At 45.3% G+C, this 11,851-nt stretch overlaps 1 protein-coding gene across 1 annotated transcript in view; it reads right to left on the reverse strand.

Annotated features, from left to right (window-relative positions):
• DLG3 (discs large MAGUK scaffold protein 3) overlaps positions 1-11,851 on the reverse strand; it is a 66,657-nt gene that overhangs the window by 7,234 nt on the left and 47,572 nt on the right. The window contains exons 11-15 of the mRNA XM_012812715.2: positions 7,965-8,141; positions 7,731-7,806; positions 4,297-4,342; positions 1,239-1,289; positions 511-638 (exon numbers count right to left, since the gene is read on the reverse strand). Coding sequence (XP_012668169.1) covers positions 511-638; positions 1,239-1,289; positions 4,297-4,342; positions 7,731-7,806; positions 7,965-8,141 — 478 coding nt within the window. The remainder of the gene's footprint in view (positions 1-510; positions 639-1,238; positions 1,290-4,296; positions 4,343-7,730; positions 7,807-7,964; positions 8,142-11,851) is intronic.

The following is an 11,851-nucleotide window of genomic DNA, read 5'->3' on the forward strand; positions in this document are numbered from 1 at the left end:
AAAAAAAAAAAAAAAGCTGATTTGGTCCTGTCTCACCTGGGTGAGTCATAGGGATACTGTAATTTTTTCAGATGAGTTGGGGGAAAAAGCTATTGGGAAGGAGTTTATGTTTCTTACTTTTCTTCCAGCCTCTAGGTCTCATGCACAGGCAGCTTTAGCTTAAACTGGACCGGAAACGTAGGGTTTCCTGAGCCAAGACCTGGCAGATAGTGCCAAACTTGGTACAGGAGTCAGTGAACCTAACAAATTGTTCATTGTTAGGTTCATTGTGTCATATCGACACCACCAATCATTCCCAACAATCACCATTCAGACATTTCCCTCTAAGGAAGCAAGCAGCCCAGCCTGATGTCTTTGTCCTTTTAACTCCATCAGTTTTTGAGGAATTTATTGCCACTTACTCTTTTCTAGGGTGTTAGAAATTCCCTGTCCCCAAACAGCCTTAGCATGTGATCCCAGGCCCTTTCCATAAAACATGAGAGCAGCAACTCTAAGGGCACCTAGCTTCACTCCCTTGGGCCTTCCTGAGCTCTTACGTGGCACACAGGATCCAAATTTATGTGGGAACTCAGATATCAGGTCATCGTTGACTCGGTCCTTCATTGGGCCCAGGATGATCACAGGCCTTGCATAGTGAACTAGAAAGGGAGAGCATCAAGACAGTGAACAGAGGCCCCTACCAGACAGATGTCCTACCTATGAGTCTGGCTAGAACACAGAGGCTCTGCAGCCCAGACTCAGGCTGAAGCGTTTGCATCCAATCTGGCTTTTAACTACAAAGACATCAAAGAGTCTTTAATTTGAGAATACCTAAGTCCAAGGCAAGTCTGAAAGCAGAAGCATCTCCAGACAGATTCAGGACACCAGTAGCTGAGCAGATATACCAGATGCACTGATACCAGTGGCTGAGCAAGGTTTTTGCAAAACAGCCACTGATAGGAGGCACTGGGACCTGTCAGCAGTGGCTATACCCACTGAAATATACCTCTTCTTTGGAAGACATATTGGCAGCAGACAAAGGCAGAGAGGTGAATACTGCATGGCCTCCCCTTTCCCTATGATACTTAGAAGGAGTAGGAGGAGGAGGAGGAGGAGGAGGAACCCAGGGTCTGGATGTACCGTGAGTTAAGCCTTCCTTCTCCTGCATGTCCCTTCCTCTGTTGCCACAGCCACCCACTGCATTGAGCCCCATGACCAGGAAACTAGCATGAAGGCAAGACTCTCAGAAGGGGGCTTACTTTCTTGCCGTGTCACAGGCTCATATGACAAAATAGCATCCTCTTGTCCTTCTGCAACAAAAAAGGGATAGGTTAGCACTGTATGATCTTTTTCCCTGTGTTCAACATTCACTACACTCCTACCCCTGCTGGGAAACAGCCTTATCAAGTTGCACTTGCTACTGCCTGCCCTATGGTCCTGTCGGCTTTCGATTGGTAAGAAAGCACAGGAATCCTTTCACTGGCCCTAGGACAGGAGTCAGCAGTTCTCTTGTTCAGTGAGCAAAGGGCCAAGTCCCAGAAGCCATTAAGCGTATATAAAAGCCCACCCCAATTTCTGATAAACTGCTCTTATAGGTAACAATTAGCTATGTTCATCAGTCCCCTTGCTCTGTTAAGAATGACCGCAATGCTTCAACTGGTTGAGACACACTTGTGAGTCCTTTCACCTGTAGGCAGGGAAGTCAGGGCACTCACACAGGTCTCCAAAGCTACAGCCTAACTTTGCCCTTTTATGGGTCTACCCACCCTCCTCTCCATGGGAAAAACATCTAAAAAAAAGTGTTGCATGGCTGGGTTAAGGTCCCCAGTTTCCTTTAAGAGCAAGGCTGAGTCTGTACTTCCCTCATGGTGGAATACCACATAACCTAGTAAGGATTAGGTTTTCCTAAATTGATAACCAAGCCACTTGGTGCTGGATGCTTATTGGTCCAAAAGTAGCTGACAACAGTCCTAGGGAAGGCAGTGATATTCGCATCAAGCTACATTCGCATCGAGCTACAGGATGCTCACTAAAAGGCTTCTTCTGAGCCCAAGACTTTTGGGCAGATTTATAAGGCCTCTAGCCACCACAGTCCACGAGGTCTGAACTGTGGTTCCTCTGGTCTGGTCACAGGACTTCCCAAGGAAAACTGGGTAATTACCTGATCAGTTAACTAGCCCAAAAGATAAGGAGGTCCTAGCAACCTGGAAAGTCAAATTCAGAATAATATCCCATGGAACCATTTTTTCTTTTAGTCTGTGAGCAACTCTGTAAACCTGGAAGCACCTATAGCCCAGTGCCCATGGCAGTGATTGACTATTTGGTCTCTTTGGTAGTTCACCCTTTCCAGGTCCCAAGGATGTTTTTATGTGAGGCACTGGCCAGAACTACAGGGCTTATACTCTCCTCTAATCCATGGGGCAAACTCTACCCCATAAGGAGAATGAATCGGCCACAGCATTTCCAGGATCTCAAAGTGTACATGGCTAAAAGAAGCACCAGCCTCCAAGCAGAAATGGCAGCCATGCAACACTGGAATGAGGATGACTGGGACACAAGGTAGAGCTGCACAACATGGGGGAAATGACACACACTTACTGGAACTGCTTTCGCTGTCACTGGTGTTGGATGTCACTCCCTCTGCAAGCCAACAAGAAAGAGACTCCAATTCAGAACACACAACTGAGAGGTCACATGCAGCACAAAACTTAAATGCTCCAGAAGCCAGACGCTGACGCTAACCAAGTTGGGCCACAGGAGGCCTTCCATATCCAGGCTACCAACTGGGAGGCACAGCTCCAATTTCAAGTCCCTGGCTATGTCATACTTATCCCCAGAGCCCTCTTGGTCTGCCACATCCCTCTCTGTGCACGATAAGCTTTACTTCCTTCAGCAGCATCTTCTTCATCTCAATCAAATGAATTGACTTGGATGTTTTCCCAATTCTATCTCAAAATTCATCTCCCAAGACTAACTACAGGAAAGAAAAGGCAGTGACAGGAGCAAAGAGAAATCCACATACCAAGCTGCTCATGAATTTCTTTCCCAGACAGAGCCCCCGAACATACACTCATGTAGCACTCCAGAAGCAAAGAGCTAAGCTGGATAGGGTAAGCAGGCACCAGGGAGCACTGCTCTGCCCATTCTGTGGAATACCCAGCTCTTGCCACTACTCCAGAGAAGGAAGGCTTGGCTTCAGCAGTGAGGGAGGAAGCACCTCCATCCACCACAAGGCAGACATGTATATCAAAACAGACAGACAACACAAACACCTTGAGGACAAGACAGCCTTCCTATCTCAGACATCTGGAACATACCCATCTCTGAACATGGATGGAAAAAATTCAAACAGAGAAGCAGTGTTCACAGGAGGTACAAACAAAGTCCACCCCTCCCACCAAGACAGGTGAATGAAGATGAGACATGAACACACCAAACTATGGAGAGAGACACTGCTTGTTTCAGCCAAGACCACACTGTTCCAGACCATGATATGCTGTGGCCCCCTCAGGAAGAGCTGACTGAGTTGCCATGCATGGCTAGTTCCTGAACAATTCCTGATGGCAGCTCTTTTGCCTTTAGCCTTTATGATTTATTGAAGGACAGTACACGCTGACAGAACCCACCCGTCATGGCGTGTGTCCATGCACCTCTGCACACAGCAGGGATGGCTGCTAAGGCTGCATCATCTAGGTCCTTTACATTTTCAACTCTAAGATTATTTTCCAGAATATAAAATAAGGTCAGACTTTTCTTAAGATAAAGCACTAGCTATCTATGGTCCATAAATGGTCCTGACACTCCCACCAGACCAGCTCAGCTCTTTAGAGATACTCTGTGGGAAGCTAGCCCCTGCTATTTGCTAAGGCCCTGGATCTGCTGTGACACTTAGATAGAGGGTGGGTAAAATGGTTAGAAGGACTTTAAGAGCTGTAATTCCTATACTCAATTCTTTAGTGTGTCACTGGGAGAGGAATCCAACCGGCAGGCACCCTAGAGATTAGCTGAGTGGTCACCCTGGAGAAGCATTTCCGGTCCACCTTACTTCTTAGTGGGACATCAAACTCATGCCCTCTTACTTCAAGGGGCAAAAGGAAAACACAGACATGAATGATAGGGATTTATTAGGGTGCCAGGGATCCAGAGCAAATGTGTGACATTTAGAACCACACGTACTTCCTCTTGCTGTGGTGTCAAGAGTTCTCACAAACACCACCCTCCTCTCCCCCTTCATCCTCACCCATGTCCCCTATAGCCCACCCCCACTACCTCTACTCATGCCACAAATATAGTTAATGGTGTGTAAGTTTGACTTACTCAGGTTCTTTGCTCCATAATAATCGTCACTTAACCCTGGGAAGTCCTGATTTCACAGACAGCAAGGTCAGAGAGAAGGGGAGGGAGGGAAGGGGAGGGAAGGGGGAGGGAAGGGAGGGAGAGAATTAGGGAGAAAAGAAAAAATACAGAAAAAAAGACAAGGGGAAGGAAGAATACAGAGGCAGGTGAGCACTAGTGAGAGTGTGAAATATTATGAAGACCTATAACTTCAATGAGATCAAGAACTTTGCTACAGAAAGAACAATATCCTGATCAGGTAAGAGATCTGGACTTCAGGCTACCCAAATTTGTTGCCAGAGGGCCTTGGAGTGAACTAGCTTTCTGAGGGCATAGGACAGGACAGGTGATATTCCAAGGCTTGGAGCACCTGCTTTGACCAAATTTGTAGTTGTAGATCCCAGGCCTCTGCTTTGCCCCTGAAATCACTGCTTCCCTCTGTAGGTACATGAGAAAACAAATGTCCATGTGTGCCAGATAGGCAGACAGAATTACCATCACCCCAAGGAACTTGCACTCAATACTGACTCATTCTGCCTAAACTCTTTAAGGAAAGCTTCATACTGTCTGGGGTGTAGCCTCTAAAGCTGCCCTGAATTGTCAGATCTTAGGGGATGGTGAGCTCAACTGCTGGAGAATAAGCATCAGAGCACTTATGACTCCATAATCCAATGGATACTCCTCCCCCAGGCAGTGGATACCTCCCCAGTCTGGGCTCAGAATGGACCTTCTGGGACTGATTTGATGAACTGGTGGTACGGCCTCAGGCTCTGTCTCAGACTGTCTCCTACTTTCGTGAGCAGAACCAACTTCTATTGTTTCTTTCTTTCTTTTTTTTTTTTTGAGACAGAGCCTCAAGCTGTCCCCCTGGGTAGAGTGCTGTGGCATCACAGCTCACAGCAACCTCCAACTCCTGGGCTCAAGCGAGTCTCCTGCCTCAGCCTCCCAAGTAGCTGGGACCACAGGCGCCCGCCACAACGCCCGGCTATTTTTTGGTTGCAGCCGTCATTGTTGTTTGGCGGGTTTCGAACCTGCCTAGATTCGAACCTGCCACCTTAGGTGTATGTGGCTGGCGCCTTAGCCACTTGAGCCATAGATGCCAAGCCTCTTCTATTGTTTCTTACTGAGCTACCTATCCCAGGATAAAGATCTATGGCCTTCATATGGACAAGGGCATCCTTTTATCTACTACATACCACCCTAGATAGCAATGACCTACACATACCATAACCACAAACAGAACCTGGCCTTAAAAAAATAACATTTCCTATTAGAACTAGTCAGTCTCCTGCCGGTTCCAACAGCTCAGGACCCAAGATACCTCCATGGTCACCAGGAGTCACTGGTAAATGAAAAATGTTTACAATTCATGATGATGAGAAAATATTTTTCTTTCTTTTTTTTCTTTTTTTGAGATAGTCTCCCTTTGTTGCCCCAATTGAGTGCCATGGCCCCACAGCTCACAGAAACCTCAAACTCTTGGGCTCAAGTGATCCTCTTGCCCCAGCCTCCCAAGTAGATGGGACTATAGGTGCCCATCACAATACCTGGTTCTATTTTTTGAGACAGGGTCTCACTGTTGCTCAGGCTGGTCTTGAACTTATGAGCTCAAGTCATCTACCCACCTTGGTTTCCCAGAGTGCTAGGATTATAGGCATGAGCCACTGCACCTGGCCCCAAGAAAATATTTTTTAAGCCAGATCTGGTGTTTAAGGTTAAGGTCACAGCAATTAACTTCTGAGGCATATGATACAGCAAGAAGATTTATCAGAATTTGGCTTTTAAAGTTAATTGAGCTCAGCATTATAACTTTCTGCCAAACCAGCTCTCTGTTTCTCAATAAATCTTTATTTAGACAATGTTGAACAATATCCCTTCCATGTCAACTCATTTAAATGAGAAAGATTTTCTTGTGAAAACTGGCTCTGTAGGCACTCTGTTATGACAGTGACTCTGCTGAGAGTCATGTGGATAACCTGTGCATTTATGTATGTGCGTGGGATTTCAGAAGTAGCCCCAACTCCAGGGATCCTGGGAAAAAAAGACTCTTCTCTTGACACAGATGAGTGAAATTAAGGGAAAGAAAACACAAGAGGAAGAAGCCAGGAGAGCATCACTGAGTCCTGGATCATGTTTATTTTAAAAATCATTTTTCTAAACCTGACAATGGCTGAAAACCGCTTTTCACCACCATAGCAGAGTTCCATCTGGCACTACCAATGCCAGTGCCACATACTTCCTGGACGCTGGCTCTGGGACCTGTACCTGTCCCATATTAGCACCTCCAACATTCATTCCAAGTGAGGAGCTGGACAACTTAAGACCCCGTATCTCCCAGTGCAGACCAATTTGTGCCCTGACTCTGCAAATAAGCAGGTGCATGTGTGCATGGGCATAGACAGGGCTACACATGCCCTTGCCCAAATTCCTCCTAAGGGAGGATGCAACTGAGGACAAAAGGACAGGGCTGCAGATGGTCTGCTCTCTGGACTCTGCTGCTACTTACGTTCCTGTATGCTGCTCTCCTGGGCCAAGTTTTCTTTGCTCTTGTAAAATGGAAACTTTCGAGAGAGGCGGAAACTCTTTTTACGTTTCGTTTTGATCGACTGTGAAAGAACATGAAGATGGAGGGGAAGGACAGAAGAAAAAAAAAACAGAACAATGGATTTTAAAGCATGCAAGAAAACTAAAATGGAGACAATGGTGAGCTAAATAAAAGACCATCTCTCACAAATGGAGTCTAAGAGATTAAATGAAAGTTGATGTAAGAGGAAAATTATGTTTACAGGAAAATGTTGTAGGGATGTTAGAGGTTTCTACCTAATCCAGAGTCATAACACTCACTGGCACTTCCTAAAGAACAAAGGTCATTGTAGCCTCCTGGATACATGCCCTAAGGTGCCATTGATATACAGAGTCATCTACTCCATGTCTCTCTTCCCTCTACTGCTCCGGAAGTTCTTTGGCCTGTAAAGCTCATAGAAGAAAAGGGGTGAATGGATAGCCCTCCTGCCTCAGGTGGTCTAAGGGAAGTGGGATCTCTGGGGCTGGTCTTCTTGGCTGGATGATGGGGAAAGATGCTGGTCAGGGTCCCCACAACTCCAACAGGGTCTACAGCCAGGGAGACACTCATGAGTGGTTTGCTATTCCCTGAGCAAGTCAACCTTCCAGATAGTCCAACTCCAACACATCTTCAAGAGCCAGTATCCAGGGGGAAGGAGCATAGACTAGCCATGGACTCTAAGTGCTCCCTCTCTGCTTTCTGAAAAGCAGTCAGTGTTCTGAAAGGACAGAGCCAGACTCCTGAAAAAGAGATTTTCTTTCATGCTCCCCACTTTTCTCATACATCAGACCAAACTCCAAGCCTTTGGCCTCTCTTCACATATAAGCTGACTTCCTTGGGGGTTCCCACTTACCCTGTTAGACTCAATCATCCCCGTCCTGGCATGGAACTTCACAGTTTTTAATCGAGCTCTTTCTTTCTTTTCCACCCTGTTTTGGAGTCAGAAAGAAGCTGTGTTACCACCAGAATATAGTCTCAGCCACAGGTTGTAATAGGCACAACAGCCACTTTTGGGCTCGTTGAGTAAAAATCATGAGTGAAAAGCAGGAGGGCATGAAAGGCCTTGCACATGGTCATGACAACTCACCTCTTCTTACTGGGGATCACACCAATCTGCTCACTTTCTCCATGTGGGGTCACCAGCCTTGCCTGCCACCACTCATCATCAGAGGCATTAATGACATGCAGAATATCACCATAGGAGAAGCTGAGCCCCTGGCTTGGCAGGCAGCTGTCCCGAGTCCGATCATAATCAAATAGGGCCCTGAAAGGCACAGTGAAAGATAAAGTGACCGTCCAATCCTAAATGCCAGGAGACTGGCACCCTGAAAGGATGGCAGAAGAAGGTTGAACTACATAGCACAGATACAAAAGCCTCACAGCAGACCAGAAGGAATGCTCCAGGAAACGATATCTTTCTTTTAGTCCCAAAGTGGCAAATTTGCATCCTCTTTTCTTTTCTTTTTCTTGCTTTTTTTTTTTTTTTTTTGAGACAGTCTCAAGCTGTCACTCTGGGCAGAATGCCATGCAACGTTCAACTCTTGGGCTCAAGTGATCCTCTTGCTTCAGTTTTTCTATTTTTTAGTAGAGACAGGGTCTCGCTTTTGCTCAAGCTGGTCATGAACTCGTTAGCTCAAGTTATCTACCAGCAATGGCCTCCCAGAGTGCTAGGATTATAGGCACAAGCCACTGCACCCAGCATTTTTTTTTTTTTTGAGGAATAGTCTCACTATTTTGCCAAGGCTAGAGTACAGTGGTGTCAACCTAGCTCACAGCAACCTCAAACTCCTGGGCTCAAGCAATCCTCCTACCTCAGCCTCCCATAGTTGGGACTACTCAGCCTAGGCAACATACTGAGACAAAAAAAAAGTAAGAAAAATTAGCTACACATGGTGTTGTGTGTCTTTAATCCCAACTACCGCGGAGGCTAAGGCAGGAGAACCACTTGAGGTCCTGAGTTCAAGGTTACAGTGAGCTATGATTGGGCCACTGTGCTTGAACTTGGGTATCAGAGTGAGTCTGTCTCCATAAAAAAGAAAAAACCTACAATAGAACCTCTATAAATTGACCATCCAAGGGACTGTAACAAACTGGGAAAAGGTGGGGAGAGCTATCTATCTAGGCTTGTAGAAAAGGAGACCGGGTTGGTACAGCTGGAAACCCTAGAAAATGATGTTAGAAATATAAAGGTCTGGAGCAAAATTTGAAAGGCCTTGAATAAACCTGATCCAGTGGCCCCTGAAAATTTGTGAGTGACACATCAGAAGTATCTTAGAAACATTAATCCAACCTCATATGCAATGGGATAAATGGTTGGGTATGTTGTTTGGCAAAAGTAAATCAAAGGTCAATCTTTCAGAGCCTGCTGCTGACTCTATTTCTAATGAGATTGTGTTCATACTTTACAACAGAACTTCCTGCTCAGAGAAAAAACTCAGCTGGATGAAAAGCTTCTACTTTTCTCATCCAGTGGAACTTCTCCTCATATCAAGTCACCACAAATGGGTGATTTCAATGAGAAGTTTGTATTTTTCTACCTGTAATCTAGGCTCTGTCTTCTTTGTGTTTTATGTTAAAGGAAACCTTTGCATATAGAGCCCAGTGGATTGCCCAGAACCCAGTTCTAGGACTTCAACTTCTACCTGCAATACGCTGGCCTGTAGCTCAGCTGAAAGCTGCAAGTAAAACCTTATTTTCCCATGTGTAAGACCAAATGAAAGATGGAATGTAGTATAACCATGGAGAGAGTAAAGTATCCATCTACTATTTAAGGTTCTTGAAACAGAATCCTTTAAAATCAGTGTCAGAGTTTTTAAAAATGAAAATACCCAACTCTAACAAAAAACTCCTTATTCGTTCATTTTATACACTTGAGGAAGTAAGGAGAGCAACAGAATCCAGCAGATAAGGAGGCTATGTTTGTGAGGTATTTTCCAGGTTTCCAGTGGCAATTGAGTGCATGTGGCCAGCGCCCTAAACGCTGCACATTTGGAATCGTACTGTTCAGTTTGTTTTAACTATAGCACATGCTCCTTTCACAATTTTCTTTTTTTTTGAGACAGAGCCTCAAGCTGTCCCCCTGGGTAGAGTGCCATGGCATCACAGCTCACAACAACCACCAACTCCTGGGCTCAAGTGAGTCTCCTGCCTCTGCCTCCTGAGTATCTGGGACCACAGGCATCTACCACAATGCCTGGCTATTTTTTGGTTGCAGCCATCATTGTTGTTTGGCGGGCCTGGGCTGGATTTGATTCCGCCACCTTGGGTGTATGTGGCTGGCGTCTCAGCCACTTGAGCCACAGGCGCCAAGCCCACAATTTTCAAAAAATGTGTCAACTAAAAAGTAGGGGCTTGGCGCCTGTAGCACAGTGATTATGGTGCCAGCAACATGACCAAGGGTGGCAGGTTTGAACCTGGCCCAGGCAAGCTAAACAACAATGACAACTGCAACCAAAAAGAAAAAAAAATAGCCAGGCATTGTGGTGAGTGCCTGTAATCCCAGCTACTTGGGAGGCTTAGGCAAGAGAATCACTTAAGCCCAAGAGTTTGAGGTTGCTGTGAGCTGTGACACCACTGCACTCTAACCAGGATGACAGTTTGAGACTCTGTCTCAAAAAAAAAAAAATAATAATAATTTCTGGCTTGACACCTATAGCTCAGCAGCTAAGTTACCAGCCACATACCCCAGAGCTGGTAGGTTCAAACCCAGCCCAGGCCTGCCAAACAACAGTGACAACTACAACCAAAAAATAGCTGGGTGTTGTGGTGGGTGCCTATAGTTGCAGATACTTGGGAGGTTGAGGCAAGAGAATCACTTAAGCCCAAGAGTCTGAGGTTGCTGTGAGCTATGACGCTACAGCACTCAACCTAGGGTGAGAGCTTGAGACTCCGTCTCAAAAAAAAAAAAAAAATTCTGGCTCGGCACCTGTAGTTCAGCAGCTAAGTCACCAGCCATATACACCAGAGCTGGTGGGTTCAAACCCAGCCCGGGCCTGCCAAACAATAATGACAACTAAAACCAAAAAATAGCTGGGCGTTGTGGTGGGTGCCTGTAGTCCCAGCTACTTGAGAGGCTGAGGCAAGAGAATCACTTAAGCCCAAGAGTTTGAGGTTGCTGTGAGCTGTGACACCATGGCACTCAACCCAGGGCGACAGCTTGAGACTGTCTCCAAAAAAAAAAAAAAAAAAAAAAAAGGAAGGGAAAATAGTTATACCAAGCACTGGCTTGAGTCATTTACTTAAGATGAGGAACATATTTTACTCTAAGTTCCCTGGCAAAAAGGAAGTTGTAGTAACTCCAATTTCCCAACAAAAAGTAGCACCCAAGTCTGTATCTGGATTTTGTTTGATGACTTCATGAATGATGAATGAAGAATACTGAACAGGAGAAACAATACTTTTTTAAGTACTGATTTTATCAAAGACATAGAAACATAGTATCTGAATTTGAAATTCTGAACTAGAATACTATTGTTATTTGGAAATGTAAAAGATAAATTAACAAGAATTTCCTTTTCTATCAATCAGAACTGCAAATAGAAGAACTTTGCAAGATACTAGAGCTCTAGGGATTATTTTATACAACTTCCTGTCTAATAAAAAAATTCCTTAGATATTCTCTAAGTTTCTTTCTAGCTCTAGCATTTAATAAGTCTGTGTCTTTCCTAGGTCTTGTCTACCAGGCTACACATTCCCAAATCCTTCAACAATCCATTCCTTTGCCGTAATTTTGGTTTGTTTTCCAAACCATGATGTGGATTTTCTCTAAATCCACTTTCTTTTTTCTACTGAAATTTTGTTGGCTCAGCACCTGTGGCTCAAGTGGCTAAGGCACCAGCCCCATACACCTAAGGTGGCGGGTTCGAATCCAACCTGGGCCTGCCAAACAACAATAACAGCTACAACCAAAAAATAGCTGGGCGCTGTGGCAGGTGCCTGTGGTCCCAGCTACTTGGGAGGCAGAGGCAGGAGACT

This window comes from Otolemur garnettii, unplaced genomic scaffold (genome assembly GCF_000181295.1).
Source record: "Otolemur garnettii isolate 467f Iridium unplaced genomic scaffold, OtoGar3 scaffold00219, whole genome shotgun sequence".
Taxonomy (NCBI): domain Eukaryota; kingdom Metazoa; phylum Chordata; class Mammalia; order Primates; family Galagidae; genus Otolemur; species Otolemur garnettii.